We start from the raw sequence: 26,068 nt of genomic DNA, 5'->3' as shown, positions 1-26,068 counted from the left end.
GCACTTTTTCCCTGTGATTTAATGTTCAGCTCAACAGAGTACTACGTATTACGTAAGTTCAACTTTCCAAATACTTTCTTCTGTACTAAAGTGTCGTCTCATTACGCTGTCAAGCATCATATACGCATTAACTACTTTTCTTTGGAATAAACGCCTTCTTGCAATAATGCGCTTTTTAATAGCATTTTGTCTGTCCCTTAAATGATTGTTTTTTTTAAATATAAAACTGTTCCGGATGACTGAGAGTGGGTGGAGGTATGGAGCCTACCTGTTCGTACTGATTTCTGCGCGAACGCCTCACTCACGTCTGACTCACTACCCAGTTGCGTGTAGAACGAGATCTTATACACCGTGTTTGGCGTCAAACCCGCGACATCCAGGAAGGTCGTGGTGCTGGTCAGATAGTATTTCTTGGGCTGCGTGTCATCCTGAGTGGGATACACACGTTAGTAAACACGTGGTTCAAAAGATTACATTTTTCGAATGCGTCATTTCTTCACACATTGTATGTGGAATGGGTTCGCACAAGACATTAATATGAACAAGAAAATTCGTTGAATTGATATCCCCCGCCAATATTCTTCTGGACACAAAAGTGTTATATTTGACACTCAATGGACATTAGATTTAACGTTTTATTTGTACCGGCGGAATGGTTCCGTGACGTAACGTCGATTTGTGACGTAACGTTATAGAACTGACGTCGTTACCTAGTGATTAACTAGATAGAGACAAGGATTGTTTTTATATTGAGGATCTTTAATAAATTTTCATACCAAAAGCGGGTATTTGACGTTTATATTGTTCCCACTATCGGGAAAATAGTGAATTACGGATTTCCCATTATCGGGGATAATTCTCCGTAAATAGTAAATTACGGAAATTACCATTATCGAGGATACTCCTTAACACTAAAAAAAAAACATTTTTTGAAGATACAAGGGGCCATAACTCCTTTACTATCCAATGGTGTACAATTCGTTTTGGCGTGAATCATCCTCTTATCCATATATATATATATATATATATATATATATATATATATATATATATTCACACATATGGCCAGTTACGGGGTCTCTGATTTAGAAATAGGTTATGGGGTTCCCACTTTAAATACATGTATCTCCATACCCTTTTTTATCCGATATAAACACGAATTAAGGTATATAGGGGTACCTACTATATTATTGTATATAAATACGTCATTTATTTAACGTCTTATACAAGGAAATATATAGCGAACTTATTTGCGAGGTATATACAATTTCAATTTCAGACGTGATTGTGGTTTTCGATTTAAGACCTTATTGTGAGATTTGATTGCATTACCTCCCCTACACCCCCCTCATAGTAATTAAAGGAGCCTAGAATGCGGGGTTGTATATAGACCCCGTTTTTTATATTGACCTCGTAAGTACAGTCTGAAAACTACCGAGACCGCGTAACTGGCACTATATATTGGTATATATATATATATATATATATATATATATATATATATATATATATATATATATATATATATATAAATATATATATATATATATATATATATATATATATATATATATACTCATACCAAGTTTCAATGAAATCCGCCAAAGCACTCCCAAGATATGGCTCCGAATACAAAAAAGCATTTTTCCAAGATACAAAGGGCCATAACTCTATTATTAACAGATGGTGTACAATGCCATTAGGCGTGCATCATCCTCTTATCCATTTATATACTAATACCATGTTTCATTTAAATCCGCGGCAGCACTTCCAAGATATGGCTCCGGACCCAAAAGTGCCGGACGGACGGACGGAAGGACGGAAAGACAAACGGAAGGACGGACGGAAGGACGGCCAACGCCAAAGCAATATCCCTCCGCCTATGGCGGGGGATAATGAAGCAATACGCGATTGAAAAGTATACTTTATAAAATCAGAAATAACCTATTTAAGATTTTTTTTGATATCTTAACGAATTTTATTTCGAATTAGAAAGAAAACAAAACTCATCATATATTCAACATGTATGCCCTGCACTAATGATTATTCTTACAGTTTAAAAAAAAATATTATCATAAAAAGCAAACTATAATATGTTTCAAATAGTGATAAAGACAAAAACGAAAACGACGTGAATTATTATAATGAAACCACTTGGAAATTAATTGGCGGTTATGTTAATGCTGTTGATGCTGATCAATTATGTTTTTCGGCAAAATATGATGTTAATGAGGTAAGACTGGTTACAACAATATGATGATGGGGATGGGATTATAATCATATTGATGATGATGAATATCACTTACAAAGAACGCTATATTTATGACGATGGGTTGACTATCGTAGCACGAACGAACTGTAGGAAGGTCCCACTGGATCCTGAAGCTGTCTGGCCTCTTGTTGGTGATCCGGATGTTCTCAGGCCCAGAATCTAGACGGGGTCAAATCCTTTTTAGGCATATTATTAACCATTTTTGTACTAGTATATTACATCCTTAATTTCAATCGGCTTCATCGTGGTTCCTACAGTGCGTTACATTGGTTCATTTACCAGGACAGAAAAGATAGATCTACAGACGCTTTTCAGTCTCCGAGAAGAGTGCATGAATTTTGTCAAACGACAGATGAAAAAAAATCAACGCCAAAGAAAATGGATAGACGAAAGAGTAAAGAGATCGACGGAACCAACGTTTTAAGGTAGCTGCTTCATAGCCGAGACAACGCATCATCCGAACAAACTATAATCAATGCTTCATTGATAAATCTTTCTCCATAAAGTGTCATCGATTGTGATCATTTGTGCCGGGAAATATTCTAGCACTCTAACTATGCATAGAAAGTCGAGCTTAACAGATGTGCGGAAAGTCAATTATCTGGACAATCAAATAGACGGAAAAGCAGCAATAACCATTGAAGATTTCGCGCTGAGGAAGTACGTACGGGAAATAAGTGAAATGATGATGCGCTGCTGACACCTACACACACGCTGCATGAAGGTGGTGTTTTTACTTATCTGCATCTCGATCATCCCTCCACAGCATCTGAATATTAAGCGACACATTTAAAGGCGCACATCAACAGCTTAGGCGCGTTTGGCCACCATCAGGAGACATATGCAAATATTTTGGGACCGACAGTAAGCGACACAGTTTTGGCGAAAGTAAGAAGAAACATCACACATGACCATTATATTTAATATTGCTGAACAGCAAATTTTGACGTCGGTGACTGTGACATCTGCTCTCAACCTGGAAGGCGTGTTTCGCTGATGGAAGTCGCTTCGACCGTGCGTTTGCGTGTTGTTAGAATATTACTTACTACATGTACATATTACAATTAATCCAGCAAATAAATAGGAAAGGAAGAATGAAGACCGGATCATAAAATATCAACAACCAAAGCTGATCTCCATTCGAAGCAAATGACAACGTGTATGAAATAGACATCATTAAAACGTTGGGAATGCCATGGCAATCTTTAGAAGGACTAAACATTCAGCCAAAGAAAGTTACCGATTTTGGATTATTTCCGCTCACTGACGTATGATGTACTGATGCCTTAAACAAAGAGCCGAAAACACCCTAACATCAAGTATGTGGTAGAAGTGTAAAGACATTGCCATATTGCACGAGAAACGACGTCAACTCAGCGGTGCCGGTAGTATCTTACGGATCAAAGGCAACACCACCAAACGGGATGTGACAAAACAGACGATTTCCGTGAGAGCTATTGTTCAAACCAAAGAGGAACCTCCGAGAGAACATAGAGACAATCTTGTCTTTTTCTTCTCTCTCTCTCTCTCTATCCCACTATTAAAACACATCATTATAACGCATTATAAACAGATAATTGTGTAATGGTGAAAATACAACTACAACTCAACACTCAAGTTAACATCCAATATGTTATTTAATTGTTAGTGCTTGCTATTTTACTTACATATTTCGAGTCCTTTCAATGAGTTCAGCCGTTTGATCTGTAATAGACCAGTAGTTATCTGTATATCAACGACTGAGTGGCCATTTCGTAATTTAGGGGAAATACTTCAAATGGTTGCTTAATTGATTCCTTTAACACATAATTAGGCAAAGATAAATATCGAAGAAGAGAGCCCTGCTTTAGCAAATATGAATTTTAGGGTCAGCTATCGTAAGGAATTAAACTTATGCTGTTAAAACCAGTGAAGAGCGACTGAAGAACGACAATGAATTTCATTGTTAAACGGTTTATAATGTTTTGGGCTTGCGTTGCTTAAACATACTTCTCTGCGTATGCAACAACATATTACATGTGAAACCTACCATAATGAACTCCTATCTAACTTATAAGGATAAATGCAACACATCCCAAAAAAATACGACACTCAAGGATCTGACCACCAAGACCTGCAGAATGTTATATCCGGAGCACTTATCGGCCACTCTGAATGTGCTTACGTGGTTGTACTACCTTCAGAATAGTTTGCTAGTATTCCAACGACAATCGGAGCTTCGCTATTTTAATGTGTGTTGTCTAGAGCCTAATGTTGATACCTCGAACTGTGTATCGACCGGTTGTCGCGCCTGGTTGAAGGCACGCACTGTCACAGTGGCTCCCGCTTTGATGCTGTAGTCCTTCTTCGGGACCAGAAACCAGCAGTTGTCCAGGCGGACATTCTGTCGTTCCAGGAAGCAGGTGACCGGGTCTTTGGACGGTACACAGGCCGAGTCAGATGGCGACTTGGTCTTTACAACAGACAGATATACATGATGAGCGCTCATGGTTGAGTTTACAAATGCAAACGAGCTCAAGGATATAAGGCCTTTAAAGTATTTAGTTCCAAATTGTTTTTCTAACAAAAAACGATACAAGTGTAAGCTTCGAGGGTCAATGTTTACGGGAAACTTGACAATAAAGGCGCAGTTAGCATTATTGTTCTTAATCAATTTCGGCCAATGTCTAACACTTGTACCATTTCTGCTTCGGTTTCATTTAGATTTTTACCGATGGTTGAGTATCTGACCAACCGCAAACAAATGTTGTTTTGTGAGGTTTTTCGAATTTGTATTTTGATTTGACTAATGACAACAGTGGCGCACTGTCAATATTTGATTGAGTGGCATCGAATGAGTCGTACAAAACACTAACAAATTACGTACGAAATGCCTCCTTTAAACAGTGATTTTATAGTGGTGTTAGCAATTCTAGCCTTCTGCGATTGTTGATGTATAAAGCCTTCATACAATTAAGTTTAAGCTCGTTCTGGACCTGCTTATTCACTCGTGACCATTATCGCCATTAACAGCAGAACCCATGCTCGTACCCTACCTTGTCCATGCTGCCATTCACCACCTGCTGGAATCTGCGAACTACGCCGATATCCGCCATGGTGATGTTAACATCCAATTCTATCTGGTATACGCCGCTCTCTTTATCTCGGGCGTAAAACTCGTAACTGAAAAACACAGTTCAACTTTGGACATCTAAACATGAAAGTGATCATATAGACATCGAGATCATTTCATGTAAGTACGTGAATAGAAGTTATTTTGTGCCTTTATAGTATACACATAGAAATCATAAACCTTTGCACACATGGTCATCGTGGAGTGTATAGTTTATAAAAGAAAATTAATGACAGTGTTGACAGGGACATGAGAACGTTTCATTTGAAAGTAAATGTAATGGCGTTTGTTCAGTTAATATTCCATCACATGTCAACAGACACTAATACTTAATGAATAAATGAAGTATTTAAACAGATATGGTAGTTTGTTGAATTTCGTGGACAGTGTGTTAAGTAGACAGCAAAAAATAATTAAAAACTTATTATGTACCACTAATTGTCAGAGTGTAATGATTTGCCCTTTTTAATGGAAAAAAGTGAGTGACTTTGTGCTTTTTATTATTTTTTATTATTCTACAGCAAGTTTATATATACAATCATTAACATATCGCTTACACTAGATTTACATGTCAACAATGAAGATCGGACATTTATACCTGCTATAGTAATAGCCGCCATCCGTCTTTCCAGCATTTGGCGTGAACGAAGATGTTTTGTTTTCAGCTAGGTTGGAGACGATCTCCGGTGGCGTGACATCAATAGTAACTGTTGTCTTCTTCTCCAACATGTTGCCAAGTATATCGAACGCACGAACCCATAACGTTACAGTGTCTAAAATGATGGTGATAAGACATTTATTCAATATTGATACATGTTTATATATGTTTGATTGCCTATAGGTTTGTTTTGCAATGCTCTCTTTTCTTATTTTATTTGATAAAAAAATTGAATGTCTACTTTCTTACATAAACGTTAAAAAAGGTTATGTATTGCAATACGTGCTATTGTCAAATAATTAAAAAAGTGTTTAAAATGATTTTCTACACTTCTGAAAAAAAATCTAGATTAATACCATAATGCTGATGCTTGAATAATTACCTCTATAAAACATTGTGGGTGTTTAAATGACGATTAATTTATAATAAATAAGCTAAATAAATATTCTTTTTTGAGCTTTCACATCTAATATCATGGTAGCTTAAACTAGATTAATTTAATTATTTTTTTTGATTGCCATGCGTGTGTGTTGTTGTTGTGGTTGTTTTTTTAAATAAAACATGTTCCCATAAAGCAATTATTTCAGTATATGTCACAAAATACCTACCACCGTGATTGGTTGACACTGGAAGATCAACGTTCTGCGTTAAACCAGTGTTCCACATGGTAGGGGCTTGCTCACTGGCCTGGTTTAAAACGTAACCGTAATCGAATCGCGTAATCCCATTGACGTTAGGAATAGCGTCCATTGTCCTGGGGCCCTCTGTGTCATCGTAGGAGTCAAACACGAACCTGGGTAAATTAGGCATACTTTTTATCTGATGCGGGGAATATATGTGATCAGGTATTTGAAACAGTGATAATGTATTTTGCCTGATTTCAATTTGAGATGTGTGTTAGTTTGTTTGTTGGACTTTTAGCCGTTTTTAATAGCAATTAAGTCATATCGATGCGGTATTCAGGACACTTCAATGACGTCATCATAAGTGTATAGTTGATCAGATATCAGCTTATATGTCGCCTAAGGTAAATCAGGCATATACCTTATTATAAATAAAATATTATAAAATAACTAATGATTTGTTCACTTGATCCGAATATCGCATGCATTTTAGAAAATAGTGTTTATCATTCGATCAGAAAAACGCCATACACTTATATGACGTTGGCATTCATTTAATTAGATAAGATAAACGTGAAAAAAACGGTTATGATATATTCCATAGAAAGGTTAATATACACATACTTTTTATTTAAGTACAAATCATGGTTTACTTTTTCACGTTTCGGATTCCAATTGATTCGAGGTCGTCAAAAAGAGTTGGGAACTTTTTGATTTTGTTCAGGAACTTCTTTTCGTGATGAACTTTGTTCACAAAATAGTCCGTCCAGTTCAGTTTGACCGCTGAAGTAAAAAATATGCGTGTTGTTATTGGTTTAAATCGAGTTACATAACATGAAGGTTTTGACCAGTACATAAAGCTGTGTCATTTTTTATTTTATCGTTTTGAACGGAAATCATATTACGTACTCTTACGTACTATGCTTCACCGACTATTTGCGATATTGACACCACTGCTCATGCAACAAATCTCTTCCGATGCAAACAGAATGTTAACAGAATGATATCAATATAAGTATTTGTACACTTAGTTTCCATCTGCCAGCGGTAACCGGTTTCCTTTGCAGCGGAAGTTGCATGTAGACCATGCGCACTGAGAGGGTTGGTAGTCACGCTGGATACGTTGTCGTACAGGGCGAACCGACGAGTGAAGATGGAGTTGTTGGCGTTGTCCGTCACCTCCATCACGATGCTGAAATACAAATAAAATTGGTATTGTTTCAGATTTTTTTTTCTTTTTCTAAATAAAGATGTGGAAATGCAATTTGAACAAGTTGTCAGTAGATTTTGTATAATTCACATCAGATAAGCTGATCAGTATTATGAACGTTAAACGTAAAACAATGTCAGTCTTAAGACACGCAATCTACATTACATACACATTGTGTAGATAAACCTATCCTTACAAGGTCAATCTTTACCAAAATAGATTAGACCAATACATGCGGAGAAGATTTTATAAACAGTAACATATGATGTATTGATGTTATTTGTGTGCGTGGTATAACCTTACAAGTACGCATGGGCCATGCATTGACTTATTGGTTATATACATATCGACTTACTTGAATTTTGTTTATCGCAGCACACATATCTTAGAAGTGTGATTATTTCAAATTAACTCAAAGGTAAGCCCAATGGACGTTAATCTCATGGCTTTAATACAGCTTTTTTTCAGACAGTTTTTGTAAAAATATACAATCAAGAAACCGATTCTCACCTGTACATTCCTGGTTCTGGCGGTGTGAATGTGGTACTGAACAAGTTCTGTACCGTAGTTCCCCCCGTGTGATTTACGCGATTCTCCATGACGGGCAAGGTTGGGTTAGCCTCCGTGAGCTCCAATGTCGCGTCCTTGACCTCGAGCCGGTGAAGCTCCAGGCGGTACGCCCCCACCCCCGCAGAGTATTGGTCCGTGTCCACCCAACCCTTCCATTCCAACACTATCGGCGTCTGTCGGAAAGATGTCTCAAATAGTAATATTTGTGCTTTTATTCACTCGCTATTCTAGAAGACATATTTGGTGTAAAGAATAATTAAAATCATACAATATAAATATAAAATATCTTTGTTGTCGATGTGATTGCGATCACATCATAGGTGAAAAGACGATTTACAATAGTGCTCATGATAACAAGTTATAAGTCTCGCGTCCTGAAAAGACCTTCCGTTCCAATTTATTTTATTTCCTTGTGAATTGGTCGAGATTCGAATGCATCCCACACCAAACTGAACAGTTTATATGCAATATATACAAAGTATAACATATTTGATTCAGTTTCTATCAAAAGCTTTTAAACCACGATATAATAAGTATTTGTCAAAGAAAACATTGTCATTACAATACATTACAATTTCATATCACAACAACTGGAAAAGAGATGACAGAAGTTCCGATTCTTCACGTGTACGCATATTTTTAAAATAGTCAATTAATTTAGTACATGGAGGTTCCTCGGGTGGAAGTAACGTACCCTGGATAGTATATGGGCCCAGGAGCCCAATTTATTCAAATAAATATATGTAATCATGTTTAATGAGAGAAAAATTGACAAAGAGCCATGAACGAAAATCCACGTCCTCTGATATTGGAATCATAACAAGGTCATTATCTAGAATTTATCATAGACCTGTCTTCGCGGGCCGCAAAAATGTCAAAAATAGCTTTAATCCAAAGCATCCCTTTAACCTTTCAAAAACATTACTACAAAGAAATCTGTCCAGCCGTTAACTCACAGTCGGTCGATAACCAAGCAATATTTCGAGCCCCTTAGTCAATGAGAATAAATCTTAGACAGACTTTCAAACAATATTTTTGAGTTTTCTCCCCTCAATCGATAGCTCGCGTCCTATTCCTTTAAAACAACGAGGCATGTCACATAATACATAACAACTTACCTATATATATTGATCAAAACAAATATTAAGTTTAAGGGTTCATTTGTATGTTCATGTACCAGTTAAAAGGAAGACATATTTAGAATGTTTGAAAATTGATTTTATCTGGAAAAGATATATTAATAACTGATAGGCGTGCTTACATTACCATGATATATGTTGAATAGTTTTAAATTCACTTTGACAAAGGTACCGTTGGTTGCAGTAACATCCAATTTTAAATAAAAGGAGTCAGTGCATATGATTCTATGTACAATTCTTTATTGCAATAACTGTTATTTGGTTAACCATGTAATACGAAAGTGCATATACAATTTGTCTTTTGTTTCAATGTAATTGAAAATGTTCGACAACACTGGCGAAGAGTTACTTTTATCACACAAAGGTTGTGTACCTTGTTTGTTTACTAACATGACTAAGATGAACCGTATGCTATTGGGAATAAACGGCTTGATAAGAGCTTTATGTGTCTGAGTTAATAATTCCGAGACAAAAATATATGAATAGTTTTAACCTGTTTGACATGTATTTAGAGCAGATTTTACATACAGTATTTATTACCGTTATTGGTGGCCAGTAATGCATTTTTTTTCCAGGTTTAATACCTTTTGGAATGCATGTATTATACCTTGTGTTTTAGTCACTGACAAATTTGCATTTACTAATGAGTGTTTTAAAGCTCTGAAAAGAAAGACAGCGTGCACTTCCATCGATAAACAAACACATATCCTAAATATACGTATAAGACTACGTTTAAAAGGAATAACCATGCATAAATGTTATGTTGAAACGTATTATGCTATAGGGCAGTAGTTTCAGACTGACATTATTTTAAGGCTTCAGTGTACGGCAAATAAAACGTGTTATATTGCTTGTTCAAATAATACCTAATCATCATGACTGTTGCGCCGGGCTGACACGTAAAAGTTTTGCTCCAACTAAAGTGTACGACAAACACAACGTTTTAAACTGCTTACCTTGGTGAAGTCTGACGTAACCTTCAGGGCATTTGCGTTATACTGACAGGTGAATGTTGAGTTCTTACTACAGTGCACAGCGGGCTCAAAGTCAAACTTGAACTCCATCTAAAAAATGAAAACATCACGGAGTCATATTATGGGCTGGGCATTTTATGAATATTTTACTCAAGAGCATGTTAAAAGCTTTTTTTACTTCGAAAGAAAATTAGTAAGGTATCTAAAAATAAGTTATAAATAACTGATCATAGGACATATTAAATAAATTTAAGAACGCATAGGTTATGAAGCCCCGGATTTCCGTTCCCAAAAGGCCCATACCATTTCGACTACACATGTATGACATCATATACTTTTCCAAAATTGATGTTCAAGCATAAATGTTCAGACTACTGGACTATAGCGGTAAAGTTCGGCAGGAAACGTATCTTAGACCGGGAAAATAGGCATGGAACCAAACTTTTGCATTGAACCGATTTGAATTACCGCGAGTTGATCTCCCAGAATGAATGTTTATGGGTGTCGCACAATGCTTAGTATTATCTCGTATTGATATACTATACAAGATACGTATTGATGCAAAGCATCAAAGGGCGTCGGTAATTTCAGTGTAAAAGGCACTCAATGAAGTTACATGGAACGATTTTTTTCTACTGTAAATATTAATATATTGGCCGATTATTTTAAACAAAATCGAAAAAGATACTGGTATAACCATTATCTATAATTTTTTGTTATAACCCCCAAATAACCATTATTCATGATGTTGTGTTATAACCCCCAAATAACCATTATCTATGATCTTGTGTTGTAACCCCCAAATATTTCATAGTTCATTTTATTTACATTGGTTTCCTTTTTTTTTTACTGGCATCCGTGTGCAGTTTTCATTAATGGAACATAACTGTGTACGTTTTAAAAAATCTGCTTCATCTTGTAAGCGTAATTTCATATTTTTCTCAACTTCAAGGGGAGATGATTCTGAACTTATTCTTACGTTGCTCATTTACGATAGGGGTTGAGTACTCATTGATATGAAAACACTGCACAAGTTTGGAAAAAAAATGGAATGAAAACTGTAAATTGCATAAAGAAGCTGCATTTCACAATACTTTGAAATTCAGTAAAAGATCATAATAGATTTATTGCTCCGATATTCATCATTTTCAATAGGGTTCGAGTAATACTGATATAAAAACACTTAACAAGTTTGGAAAGATTCAGACGAAAGTTGTGAAATCTTTTAAACAAGTGGAAATTGTTTATTTTGTCAAATTTAAAAGAAAAAAATTCTGGACGTATTGTCCAGCACCCGATTGTATAAACGCTGGTTAAAGTAACCGCTCGGTAACATTCAAACCTTGGTAAGTTTTCGGTTATTCAGGTTTAGTAACCTTCAGGGTAACTCGATTGTATAAACACGATATACCGCAAAGTAACCTAACCGCGCAAAGTGGAATTTAACCACCGGTAACTTTAACCAAAACATTCCAACAATGCATTTTCTAATGACGTAATTTTCGCGCGAAGTGTCACGCTAATAAACAGCGACATGTATTATTTTTTATCAAATTCATTTACAAATGAATTGACAATAAAATAAAGTGTACATTTTAACTATGGAATCATCAAAATGAAGGGGACTAATTGATAATGATGTCGGGATTTGCATGGCGGAATCCCTGGTGCTTCCAAACTGCAAGAGAGTGCTTTCAAAGACGTCTATTCTGTTCTAGATGTAACATAAAAAGTATACATGGTCGTCGTAACATGCTAGCCTATCCTTCTAATTTGTCTTATATCCCGTTTTCACGACTGCGTTATAAAATAATACGGGAAATACTATCTTTCGCAAAATAACGGTTTTTACACATTCAAAGCACAAGCTGAGTACAGTATATCATTAACTTAAAATTACATCAGAAAATCACTCTGTCTGTAGTCCGACATTGCATATTGCAGTTGAGAAAAGTGCGAGTCTTTTTGAAGATTTATTATAAACGCGACTTATTGCACATGTAAATGTACTGCATAACGACATTTGAATTGTCAATTTATCACATTTTCCTTATTTCGTTCAATGTGCATTGTTTATAATCCGTGCATATACTTTTAAGATTTAAGAATGTGCAACAAGCCATACAAATATCGCACAATTCATAAATAATCTGCACTATTTGCTTTCCGATTTAATTCACGTTAGGCATAGAGATGTGTAAAGTATAAGATGTTAAAAATAGCATCACATTGGAATTCGGAATGTCCCATTTTGTACACGGGTATAATGCATTCATTTATCTGTTGTGTAATGGGATGTTTTCCATTCTTTGTTTATTAAAATATTAAATTATTTTCTTGTACAATAAGAGAATTTACCATAGACAAATTAAACATTGTTCAAGTTTAAATATATCTTTGTATGCAGAAATCTGCAAATGCAACTGAGTTCACCAACGGCTCTTATTTGAGCCGCGTTCTGAGAAATCTTGGCTCAATTCATGTGCGTAAAGTGTCGTCCCAGATTAGTCTGTGCAGTCCACACAGGCTATTCAGAGACGACACTTTCCGCTGTTCTGGTATTTTTAGTTTCAAGAAGGTCCCTCCTTACCGAAAATCAAGTTTAGGCGAAAAGTGTCGTCCCTGATTAGCCTGTGCGGACTGCACAGGCTAATATGAGATGACACTTTACGCACATGCATTAAGCCCAATTTTCTCAGAACAAGGCTCATTTGATAAACTGCTCCGGTTCATTTTAACAGCAGTAATGAACATAGAGTACATGACGTAGCGTGTGACGAAGAAGATAGTTTATTGAGTTATTAAACTCATTTGAATAAAGTGATAGGATGGCATAAGGGTCTTTATTTAACTATGCTAAAATAATTATTAAAGACCCTAGATGCAAAATCGTCAATTATTGAATTAAATGGATTATTTATGGATTTTAAAGGATTATTTAAGGTAAGATACTAGTTCGAACGTGTTTTGTTTTTTGTTTGTACTTTTGTCGTTCCCTGTTCTCGGTGAAATGATTTTAACATGGGCGCCATTGATGCATCGGATCACACACGGCATACCCATAACAGAAAACATGTTCTGTGCGTCCTTAAATTCGTCGTCCGAAGTCGGAAATCGTATTGCCCTGTAAATTAAGTCAAATAAAGTGTCAGTCGCTGCAATTTGTTGTTTACTCGTCGAAATTGTGAAGGTCGTCGATGGTTAGCTTTTATAATGTCGCGCGCCGCAGCCATTTTGTGTAGGTTACCTCTCGGTTTCTTGTACTTTCCCACCTAGGGAAGCAGGGTAGGGTAACACGCCCTTGAGTCGATTTTGCCCTTGAGTCGGACATTTTTATCTTTGTAGTTTTCAAAGATCAGTTTTGTTTAGCATGATTTGTGACGTTATATCGAACAATTTACCCTTCATACTCAAAATAAATAAAATTTTGAAATGAAATGTTATCAAATATTATCTGACAATGAATTTGGATTCGTTTAAGTTTTAATTACTTCTGGTTACGGAAAATTCAGAATTTTCAATTATCGATTATTTTACTACCATCGGCATCTAGGTCAGATACGTTTGACAGCATTCATAAATGACTTTATCGTCGCTGTCGTTCTCAAACCTCATAGGTACAAAATGCCAACTTTTCAGGAGAGAGAAAAAACCGACTCATTTTTTTATAGGAAACCTCGTAGTTGCAAATAAAAAAAATTATAAAAACGTTTTTGTCAAATTTGTCCAAACGAAACGACGTACCAATAGGTGAAATGGCGTCGCTACGACTTTTCGCCGGGAAAAAAGCCAACAATCATTCTACAGCATTTCGTCACGTCACGTGGCTTTTCAAGGGCTCTGATTGGCGTAGAGCTAAGAGATATAGCACAAAACACGCGCCAGACTTCATATATTCGGAAAAGACGAAAAAAATATTTTGAAAATTTTGGAGCTACGAGGTTTGAGAACGACAGCAACGTTATATTGAAAACATAATCTTATTCTATAATAACGAAAGGTAATGTTCAGTGGTTTGCTCTATAGTATAGGTATAACAGTAAAAAATGAATTACAACTCAATTAGCCCTTGAGACGAACGCAATTCGCCCTTATGGCGAACATGAGTTTATGTAATGGCAGAGGCATGCGGATGAGAATTAACAACATATTCATTTCAATTAACCTGATCTATAAAAAAAATCCGATAACTCACAAACAACAAGAATCACACAATGTTTTATCCTTTTATGTCTGCACTTTTCTTTGTAACCCCCACTGCTACAACTGGTTCCGCTGTTGTGAAGGTCGGATAGACACTTCAAGTGACCATGTCATTTTTTCTCTTTTATAACTTATTTTCGTTAATATGTTAACGAAAGAATAAACTTATAAAATCAACACATGTCTGTTACTGTGCAACTTGCATTTTTATAAATATATAGGGAATGGATAACCAAATAAATGCTAAATACAAATCTATGTCCGTGTTAAGGGCGAAGGTGTCCGACTCATTGGCGAATTCAGTGGATATTGTTATTCCACTATTTTTCAATGAACATAAGCTGGGAATCAAATAATAATATGTAAAATAGATTCATATGATATGATAGTTAAAGCCTGAACAAGCTAAGTCCCGGCTTTGATCACAAATCTTTTTATTATAGACTTATACCGCTAACCCGTCCGACTCAAGGGCGAGGTACCCCTATGTTTTAACTGGGTTTTAACCGATCGGTATAACTAACCAAATTTTATACAAACGCTTACCGACCAGTAAACAACAAGCTACCGACTTTTAACCGACGGTATGTGTTTAACCGCCAGTTTAACTGTTTATACAATCGGGTGCAGAAGTTTCTCATTTTTAATGAGGTAAAAATGCTCATTGATATGAAGACACTGTAAGTTTGGAAAGAATCTGATGAAAAATGTTGACATAATCACCTAACCAAGCAGTTTTTCACTTCTTTTTTTTAATTCAAAGAGACATAATTCTGGACTTATGGTCCGATATTGCTCATATAGAGAATTTGGGTTGGGTCCTCATTGATAAAAAAACCTGTGCAAGTTTGGGAACAATCGGATGAAAATTTTGGACTTCGAACAACGATTTCAAAATTTCTCAAATTCTAAGGAAGATAACTATGGACGTAATGCTCGGATAATGCTAAAGGGCCCATACCACCTGGAGAGTAATACGTGTCGCGCTTCGCGCTCTATATGTGGTTCTTAAAAAAAAACTGGTTGCTGGGACACAGCTCCTCCTTGATAAGCGGCTGCTTCCTTTATCGCAACTCATTGTTACAACCAATAATACGTGTCGCGCTTCGCGCTCTATATGTGGTAGGGATAGTACTTAGGGCCTATGATAGACAACCATAAAAATACATGGATAATAGATGTGTTGTTTGCATTTATTTGTTAATATAAAAACACGTGTATTTTTTTATAAGATATTTAAGTGATGTAAGACATTTTAATTAACGTCACCACGCGGCATCCATTAATTTTAATAAAAATGTTCAATTGTAGTAAATTGGCTTTTAAAATGTCTACATAAAATAAAGCTTTTTTATATTTATTAACCTGACTGAAAAAAATTGTCAGCCACCGAACTGTTCCGTTTGTGCCGGAACCCGGGATTGAACCGGGGGTCTTTAGATGATTGTTGCGTAAACAACTTCAGTCTAACGCTGTCCCAACTGAGCTATTCCGGCTGATATCATTTATGTACTGCTATTTGGTGAAGTTGTGTATAGCGATCGTTATTAAATGTCTATTAATAAACTAATACATTGTACGTTTTCGTACCACTACGCCTTCCAATAAACTTGCTTGCGCGATAGGTCGTCAAATATCGTACTACATTGATTCTCCACGAAATAAGCAAATTAGAAAAACCACAAAATAAATATATTTTGATAATGTTTTGTTTTTATACAAATCAAGAAAGTTTCGCGTATTTGCCCAGTCCCTGTGATCTTTCCCCAGTGATCAGTTGTGGATCAGTTATTAATTAAAACAATTAGTTTTGCATTATTGGCAATAAATGTTGTAATAAATGTAATAGGCACAAATGCAGTACTTATTTACACTAATTTACACAAAAAATCACCACTATGCAAGATATTCTTAAAACAAAAATATATACATTGATCCGTAAAATAACTTCTCCTCCCATAGGCGAAAAAAAAATGCATTACATACTAGTCGCCGCTCTCCAGAGCGACGCCAATGATTATTAATGCTTATGGAAAATCGCAAAATAATTGCAATCTTTCCCACGTGTTCTATTTAAAACATGACCCCAAATCGTCATGTTATGTTTATTTCAATCTGACAATCTGATTATAATAATACTGACAGTTGCCGAAATACAGATTTTATTAAATCGTCACGACAAAAATACTTATATTGGAGTAATGTGAAAATTAGTAACATAATATTATAGCATCAAATGACAAAATGACGTATTGTATACGAAAAGTGTTCTTAAGTATCGGTTTGTGACCTTTACCTGTTTCGTGTACTCGGTACCAATGATGCTCTCAGGGCGGACATTGACATCAGGTAATACAATTTTGCGCTGGCCCCCGCTGTATGCCGTCAGTTTCACTACCATGCTGAAGAAATCGAGGTACATATTAAGTTGTACCTTTATATTAATTGGACTACTTTGATACTTTCCAAAACTGATCTTCATGTGCGAGTGTATGTAAATGTGGTTTTAATGGTTATTAACGAAGTGCATTTTTATGCAACATGTCGCGTTGAACGTATTTTTTAACGTCTGCCGAAGAACGCCGATCCCTAATAGAACGCAATACTCACGTGTCTCCGTGCTCGATCAGCGTCTTGAAGGGTTTGTCTGGGATGGAACAGTTCATTAGTTGCGTGGGATTAGACACGATGATACCAGGACATGTGTAGCTGTAGGTCCCACGCTGACCAGCGCTCTCTGAGACATTAAAAATTTGCTCTATTGTGCAGCCGAATTTGAAATAATTCCATTTTGTAAAAACAAATAAGTAAAAATTATAGTGGTTCATTTTTAGGTAAACTAAAAAGTTCTACTGAAAAAATTCGTGAGATCGATGACCAAGATGAACATATACACGTCAATATTTTTATGCTACGGTAAACAAACCCATACCTTTTTTAAAATCGAACACCTTGACTTCCACTTTTCCACCTACGATTCCGTATTTGAAGTCATGCACGTACGTTGGTCTTTCGGGCATTGTTTGCGGTTCCACGTATCGGGCTTCGAACTGAAATGAGAGGTAGTTAAAAACCTGCTGGTTGCTCCAGACAACTCTTTTCTGTGGATCCTCATCTGTGGCATCTAACTGGAAGAAGTAAAGAAGCTCCTCTCGCGTGTTCCGGAAGTGTGATATTATCGCGGTTGATCTTCCGATAAAGGGTGTGTTGTTGTTAGCAACTAAAATTTTAAAAGAAACATTTTCTTTAGTACGATTTGATTATAAATGATAACATAATCAACTGCCTGCACCAATACAAAGCCAGTTATCAAAAGCCTACTAAACACATGGCTGACTGTGTGAAAAATATATAAAAATACCTCTGGAAGTAGACAACAATAATTTTCTCTTGCACTGTTGTTATGTTTAGAATTGTTTGTACGTTTTATGTTTGTTTATAAGCAGCATTTTAATACAAACCATGCCCCAATATACATTGATTCCGTCTGAAATCGAATCTTTGTAGTGATCTTGAAATATATAAGATGTAAGATGTTGATGATCATAATATCGATCTTGTATTTATTAACAACAATGTCTATTTCAGGTATTGTGGATATGATAAATAATAAAACCACTGTCTCATTGTATTTTATTTTAAAACTTTAATTTCTGCTAGGCACGTATTCTTTACTTTTCATGCAGCCGGGATCTCTAGGCAAGGGATTAGATGTCGTCTTTTCAAAGCCTTCAGTGCAATTACATTTCGAGTTCTCGTAGCAGTCTCCGGGATAACAAGGGTGGTAACGTGAGCAGATTTCTGAAAATAATAGAGCAGTGTAAAAAACGATAAAATGCAGACAAAAATAACAAACGGACACACTTTGAATATAAATATTTTTTATCTAGAACATACTTTCAGTTTCTGTCTACCTCGCCACTTTTATGTATAAGTATGTATTATAAATTTGTATCCGTTTAAAGTTACGTTACCAGTCCCACAGGACGGTCCAATCGCAAGATCGTTACATCTACACATGTTTGGTTCAATGCACCTGCCACCGTTTAGACATCTTGGCGAACAAATTGCTGTAAAATATTCATAGATAGCCTTCAAATAAAATTAACATGCATAGCAGATTATCGTTGTATTCATATTTCCAAATGTATAGGAAACTGGTAAAAGATACACTCATCATAAAAATTGTACATAATGGTTTTGTATCAATCCGGTTCATTTTTTTATTATATGCTTGCTAATTTCAATTGATTAATTACTCGTTGTAATTGACCTACGTATATTGCAGTTATAGTTTCCATTGTGTTCGTAGCCATTGGCACAGCGTTGTTTCGTTGCCCAAACCGTACAGCTGAACTCTCGCCAAATGGAACATCCCCTGAAGATTTAAAACACTGACACTGATACAATATACTGATTCCAATCGTTTTGTATATTTTAATGTGAAAGCTTCTATTTTAGCCAGATATATGTCCATCATATTCCCCTATAATCCTACATATTCTCAATAAGCATTCGAAGCTGAATGAATTCAATCAATAAAAAGGTATGCCCTTATTTATGTTAGAAAGAACTCGATTCACAAAACTCCCGTTTAAAGCAACGACCTTAGCAATTCTACATACCACGAGTATTTACACATGCATAGCAATCCTACATACCACGAGTATTGACACAGGCATAGCAATCCTACAAACCAACGAGTATTAACACAGGCATAGCAATCCTACATACCACGAGTATTGACACAGGCATAGCAATTTTACATACCACGAGCATTGACACAGGCATAGCAATCCTACATACCAACGAGTATTGACACAGGCATAGCAATCCTACATACCACGAGTATTGACACAGGCATTTGCATCTTACATACCAACGAGTATTGACACAGGCATAGCAATCCTACATACATATACCACGAGTATTGACACAGGCATAGCAATCCTACATACCACGAGTATTGACACAGGCATAGCAATCCTACATACCACGAGTATTGACACATGCATAGCAATCCTACTTACCACGAGTATTGACACAGGCATAGCAATCCTACATACCACGAGTATTGACGCAGGCTTAGCAATCCTACATACCACGAGTATTGACACATGCATAGCTATCCTACATACCACGAGTATTGACACAGGCATAGAAATCCTACATACCACGAGTTTTGGCACAGGCATAGCAATCCTACATACCACGAGTATTGACACAGGCATAGCAATCCTACATAACACGAGTATTGACACAGGCATAGCAATCCTACATACAACGAGTATTGACACAGGCATAGCAATCCTACATACCACGGGTATTGACACAGGCATAGTAAACACCTTGTCACCAATTCCTCACTATACGACACCAGATTCCTGGAATTAAATAGAGAATATGTGTTGGATTCGGTGTATTATCGATTTAAGTTCACGAGTGATCATAGAAAATAATATTTTGCACGAGTGGCGCAGCAACGAGTGAAAATATATATTTTCTATGATCACGAGTGAATTAAAATCGATAATACACCGAATCCAACAAATTTTCTTTTTATTTTATGCTTTTTTCACAGTTTTATACACATTGTTAAAGAGTTTAACTAAAGAATTTCGCTGAGATAATGACGTCATTGCGTCAAAAAATGACGTCATTTCACACTAAACAGTTAAAATTCTCGATAATTTTCACTGTTAATTTTCACTGTTTAAAACAGTGAAATTATCAGTTTTAATTCACTGATATTTCTCTATAAACCACCGGAAAGCATAAAATAAATGTGTTTTATATGAAATAATGTCCAATGTACGTATAGCTCAACACTTTTTAATATCGTATCTGCATGTCGGAAAAATTACTAAAGATACAGTTACGCAAACCGTATTGTACTTGTTGGTGAACGCAATAGACATGTTTAGTTTTGTTTGTCTTTGTTTAATGGTGAAATGCCGTTGTGTTACTTATACACGCAATACTGATTAGTATATGTTCACTAAAACGTATATTTTAGCTGCATCATAATCGCTTTAGCATGCGTTATAGAACGTGTGCGAGAGGCTTTTCATTGTATTTCGGTGTTCCTATGTAGTAATAATACTGGATGGTGGAGCTTGACCGTTTAATAACCAGAAATAAGAAGCTTGCATCGTACATGCGCATTGCAAAAGGAACTAGCATTTGAAAAACCCCACTAATCCAGGGGTATAAACAATGCAGGTCTATAAATTATCTTTCCAAAACCACATACTAAATCAACCGTTCTTATTTGAATGAAAATACAATTGATACACAAAGTGGACCAGCGTTGGGGTAAGTGGGATCTTCCAACCTCTACCGGAATCTGGAACATTTTTATTGAAATATAATAATTTACATACTGTACCCTCTAATTACTATTAAGCTGTTAAGCATACATAACTTTCATGTGTTATTTATGAAAAAAACGAGATGATGTATTGTGCAAGCCAAACGCGCCTTAAGAATGCTGCAGCATGATATTGAATGAAGTCATAAGAAAGCGTTATGCGCGTAACATTGACTGATTAAATACGATGATTTATTATTCAGATCTAATCCTGCAATAAGACTAAATAGCGGTATTAAGGTCAAAATATTATTTAAATTTAACTAACTTCGTTCCTATGTTACATCAATCTTAAAACTATTTATTGCAAAAGGTAGTGATATTGCAAATTAACGTTTGAAACGATTAACTTTAAAATGTTATGTGTAGTTGCGTTTTATTTTCTTTGCTTTTTAAAACCGCATTGGATCAAATGCTCAATTCTTAACTTCACACTCATACGCTCAATGCTTAACGTGATATTATGCGCATTTTTCACTGTTGAATTGAGCGCAAAAGAATTGACAGGTCAAAATAGTTAGTTAAAATGTGGTTACTGGCCAATTATCTGCAACTCATTTTCTGCTAGTTGTTTATAAAAGATATAAATTATATTCGATATTTTACATGACTGGACAGTCCTCTAAACCGAAATGATCCGTAAAACAAAATAGTGTCTTTGTGTCGTATGAACGAATCTGTACTTAAACTAAATTTAGATTCAAATTGTAAATCGAATCATTTCTGTTGTAAGTTGTCAAAACGAAAGTACGATTGATATTCAAATGCATTATTTTTCTCTTTCCGGGATATTGTTTTAGTATGTTGATACTGCATTAACAAATATAAGTGTATATGAAGTGAAAACACCAAAAATAAACAACGGTTGCGATAGACACCTATAAACTGTTAGATGCCCATAATATCACTTTAAACGGTTATCGTTTCTGCTGTATATGTTGTCATTGATCGCGGTCGTTTAATCCTAGCTTAGCTTTGTAACTATGGACGTGGCAGGTTCTCAGACTTGTGTAAATTTACTGTATATCTGTCAAAATATACCTTTAACTTTCAATATGCTTTACATCGTCGTTGACAATATTCACACACGAAAAAATCTCCTTCTCCTTATTTTAGTCGACATGTTATGAAAACAGGTATCAATTGATGTTTTCGTAGTCGCATTTTTCCTTTAAGCGAGTCAAATTGTGTAGGGTGAATTTTAACTAGCTTTTAAAACTGCTTGTGATCATTCAAGCTAGACTTAACACTTTAAATTTTATACGTTACCTTAGTAAAGAACTTTCCAACTTCACTTCATGGTATATGGTTACAACACTAACTAAAGTAGCAATTTAAAGTTATATGGAGTCAAGTATTCATTTTCACTATATGTATTGAATTATTTAAGCCTCTTTAATTATGTGCTTAAATTATCAAACGATGAAGATTATGCAATACATAATGCATTCTTATACGAGTAGAAAGACAATAAAAGCACAAAGTACAAATTTATAAAAAAAGGTTTATTTCTTGATTTAACGAACGAAAGGTTGAATGACAAAGCAAACGGTATTTTTAGAATACCATTGAAGATATGCTTAACCGTGAAAACGGAACATTTGAATAAAGTTTCACGCACATTTAAGAAATAAGGACTTTGTAGCTTGATTGCTTTTAGGAGAACTGTGACCACGATTGTTTATAAAGTCTTATTTTCCGCTATTCTGCAAATATTGTATAATCACTTGCAATCAAGCCTTAAGACAAAACAATAAACGTTTACGTCCTTATTGGATTCTTTAAAAACGCTTAATAAAGGCAATATGTAATCGGATGTTGCTCAACATAATCGCCAGATTCCCACTTGTAGGAAAGTGGCAACGGATGAACATCTTAAATTCGGAAAGTTGTGACAAATTAACAGCTGTATACAGCAACAAATATAACTTTCTACAGTTATAACAGCTCGCATGAACTCTACAATTTATATACATTCAATAAAGGCGTATCCACATACTTTTCAACACCAGTTATTTTGATATAAAGTTTACCGACTGAATTTCCATCTATACGACAATAAAACTGAAGGAAACTCCGTTTTATTAAATTACAGTACATCACGATGTACTGGGAAGCGGACAACGACAACGAGCGAGGCCTGGTATTCAATACCAGGCCTCGCTCGTTGTCGTTGTCCGCTTCCCATTGTATTGCGCATGGGGGGTTAGAGGGTTAGGGTAAGGGGTAGGGTAAGGGTTAGGGGTCGGATTTGGGTTAGGGTTAGCCTAAACCCTAACCCGACCCCTAACCCTAACCATAACCTAGGGTTATCTCAGTGAATTACAGGAGTGCACAACGTGCTTGCCGTTGGTTTTATCCGTTGACGACTATGAACCTGTAATTATTTTTCCAGTTTGGCTTCATTATTTTAGAAACCAAATTAACCATATATATATATCTTACGATATATGCTTACAAAGGCATTGTTTTTATCAGCAATGTCTTATTTTCTTATATTTGAAATGTTGAAACGAATCAAAATGAATTTATTTTCAATCTACATAAAAAAGATCACATGTTTTGAAGCAGACGTAAATTGTATACTCAATTAGTTTGTGAATTTTCATATATGCCATCGAACAATAGCAAAAACAATAATTACTTAGTTTTTACTTTGAAAATAAGTAAATTGTATAATAATTAATGCTGAAAATAATACATTCTTTAAAAGTATATTTCAATGCAATTTGTTGGTACTTTATCCATTCCCTTGATATACTTTATTCATTCCTTAAATATTTACACATGTAACTATATTCTTTTCAGAAAAAAATTGGGACTTTAGTGAAATGAACATGTTTTCTATTCTTCGGAAAAACGTAATTAAAATGCCAATTATAAGACGTGCACCTTGATTGGATATTTGTCTTTGAAACTATGAAATACACGGTATCAAATCTTATTACGCTGTAGTGTTCATCTTTATTTAATTATAAAGCAATATGCACGACTAGAAGTACACCATCTTTATAAGTAATTTAACAATTATATCAGAGATGTCAATATTCATCGAACCGTTTATCCAACAGACAAACAGTTAGATTATTTATTTACAAAGCGTCGCGAAATATGAAAATCAATTCGACTAAAGATGTCCGTAAAATGAGGTATAAAATTGTTCCGATCCGTTACACAAGGTTTCCGCTATGAAGTGGGTATTTAGCTTTGTAATTCTATATCTAACGCATGCGATCAGTAACTGCTTAGAACAGTATGGCCTTTCGATGTCTTTAGAAAAAGCCCCATTGCTTTTTGACCGTTTGTTCGTGTCGATTAAAGCGTAATAATACAGTAAAAACACGGAAACAACATCGTGTTTGGATCATTTTCAGTGCTTCTTTGAAAAAAATTATGTTTAGTAAAAGGTATTCGAATACCCTTAAATCACTTATCGATTCCACCTTCGAACACATTTGCACTTATATCTGCGCTTTTAAAAATTGTTTGCTTTCACGGCTTTCACCGTTCATGTAGTTACCTTTTTTGGCTCAAAACTGAACTGTATACTTTAAATATTGAAACAAATCAAATAACTTAAATCTTGTGTTTTTAATTCCACACCCAAAAGGCTTAAATAAAAATAATAAATATAATTTACCCCGACTGTGAACACGAGGAGCACGCTATGTGTCGGACAAAAAAAAGTTTCCCGTTGCAAAAATAAACTCATATTTTATCCAGAATATCCGGCAAACCCTACCTCTCATTTTTGGCGAAGTAAGAGTGATGACTTTTTTATCTTAATATATAAATCATAACGGTTTAAAATATGTAGCAGTAAGGTAGCTTTTGTTGAGCTTTCTTCATTGCGATCACTGGAGCAAGATTGAACAGTATTGCTTTGTCACGGTACGTTCGTGAATAATTTTACTGCCTTATTTTGTTCAGAGGTAAAAAACTCGAACAGTAAATACAGCTTAGTTAACAATTTTTTTCGAACTAAATCAATTACATTATTTTATCGACTATACTGTACTCAGTGTATTTATTGCGTATTGCGGTTTAAAATATGCGATATAGGAAAAAATACTGATACAGTTGTGCCAATATTCATAGGATGAATATTATATTATTAATAATATTTATTTAAAATAACGTGGTATCATTTTTTTTAAACTTAAACTTGTCTTAATTATGTAAAAAAAAAGAATTATGCATGTTAACAGTTCCTTTAAAATAGCAATAAGTTATTAATACTGTCATGCTAAAGCGTATGTGAATGATTTGGCAGACATATTTTACGTAGGAGTGCAGTGTTTATTATTTTTTTAGAGGCGTACTAATGCTTGCAAGTATGTAAATGACTCGTTTATAGACGTTACAAAACTACATGTGGCTTTAACAACTTTGAATAATATTTGTTATGAATGCATAATAATCAAAATAGTGTACAATAAACATGGAATAACATGCAAAATTGCAACAACAACAAAAATTAATTATCAAAGGCAGATAAAGATTGTTTATAATATACGTATATTTGGGCCAAAAGATATTAACTGAAAGACATGCTATTGCTTGCAATACGAAATGTTGGGTTTCAGTTTTAATTCCAGTGTCAATGTCGAAACAAAGTCACGTGTATACATTAAAACCAATCCAGTAAAAACGATAAAAAGTATATTACAAACATCGTCCTTCTACGATGTATTAAACAGCATAGTTATTATGCAAAAGGAATTTCGTCTTACCCTCGCCACGGTTGCCAGGCGTCCATTGGCACCACAAACAAAGAGGCCACCAGGAACGTGAAACACGCGATATATCGCACCATGACTACCTGCAAACCAATATCAAACCGGTGACAGTCCCCTTAATGATAATATACGTTAAAAACGCGTTCAATATTCGAATTCCAAGCTGGCTAAATACGATGTCGATCTTCCAGGTATTTG

General features: G+C 35.3%; 1 protein-coding gene across 1 annotated transcript in view; it reads right to left on the bottom strand.

Annotated features, from left to right (window-relative positions):
- Positions 1 to 26,068, bottom strand: part of LOC127845330 (uncharacterized) — a 30,437-nt gene extending 4,369 nt beyond the window's left edge. Inside the window, exons 1-19 of the mRNA XM_052376188.1 lie at positions 25,865 to 26,068; positions 20,080 to 20,145; positions 19,039 to 19,139; positions 18,736 to 18,831; positions 18,437 to 18,562; positions 17,694 to 17,981; positions 17,372 to 17,498; positions 17,058 to 17,163; positions 10,541 to 10,648; positions 8,386 to 8,618; positions 7,691 to 7,857; positions 7,319 to 7,448; positions 6,651 to 6,835; positions 5,983 to 6,157; positions 5,308 to 5,434; positions 4,533 to 4,724; positions 3,940 to 3,976; positions 2,307 to 2,431; positions 269 to 428 (exon numbers count right to left, since the gene is read on the bottom strand). Coding sequence (XP_052232148.1) covers positions 269 to 428; positions 2,307 to 2,431; positions 3,940 to 3,976; positions 4,533 to 4,724; positions 5,308 to 5,434; positions 5,983 to 6,157; positions 6,651 to 6,835; positions 7,319 to 7,448; positions 7,691 to 7,857; positions 8,386 to 8,618; positions 10,541 to 10,648; positions 17,058 to 17,163; positions 17,372 to 17,498; positions 17,694 to 17,981; positions 18,437 to 18,562; positions 18,736 to 18,831; positions 19,039 to 19,139; positions 20,080 to 20,145; positions 25,865 to 25,947 — 2,632 coding nt within the window. The 5' untranslated portion in view covers positions 25,948 to 26,068. The remainder of the gene's footprint in view (positions 1 to 268; positions 429 to 2,306; positions 2,432 to 3,939; positions 3,977 to 4,532; positions 4,725 to 5,307; positions 5,435 to 5,982; positions 6,158 to 6,650; positions 6,836 to 7,318; positions 7,449 to 7,690; positions 7,858 to 8,385; positions 8,619 to 10,540; positions 10,649 to 17,057; positions 17,164 to 17,371; positions 17,499 to 17,693; positions 17,982 to 18,436; positions 18,563 to 18,735; positions 18,832 to 19,038; positions 19,140 to 20,079; positions 20,146 to 25,864) is intronic.

Source organism: Dreissena polymorpha, chromosome 9 (genome assembly GCF_020536995.1).
Source record: "Dreissena polymorpha isolate Duluth1 chromosome 9, UMN_Dpol_1.0, whole genome shotgun sequence".
Classification (NCBI taxonomy): Eukaryota; Metazoa; Mollusca; class Bivalvia; order Myida; family Dreissenidae; genus Dreissena; species Dreissena polymorpha.
This window is presented reverse-complemented; position numbering and strand designations above follow the sequence as displayed.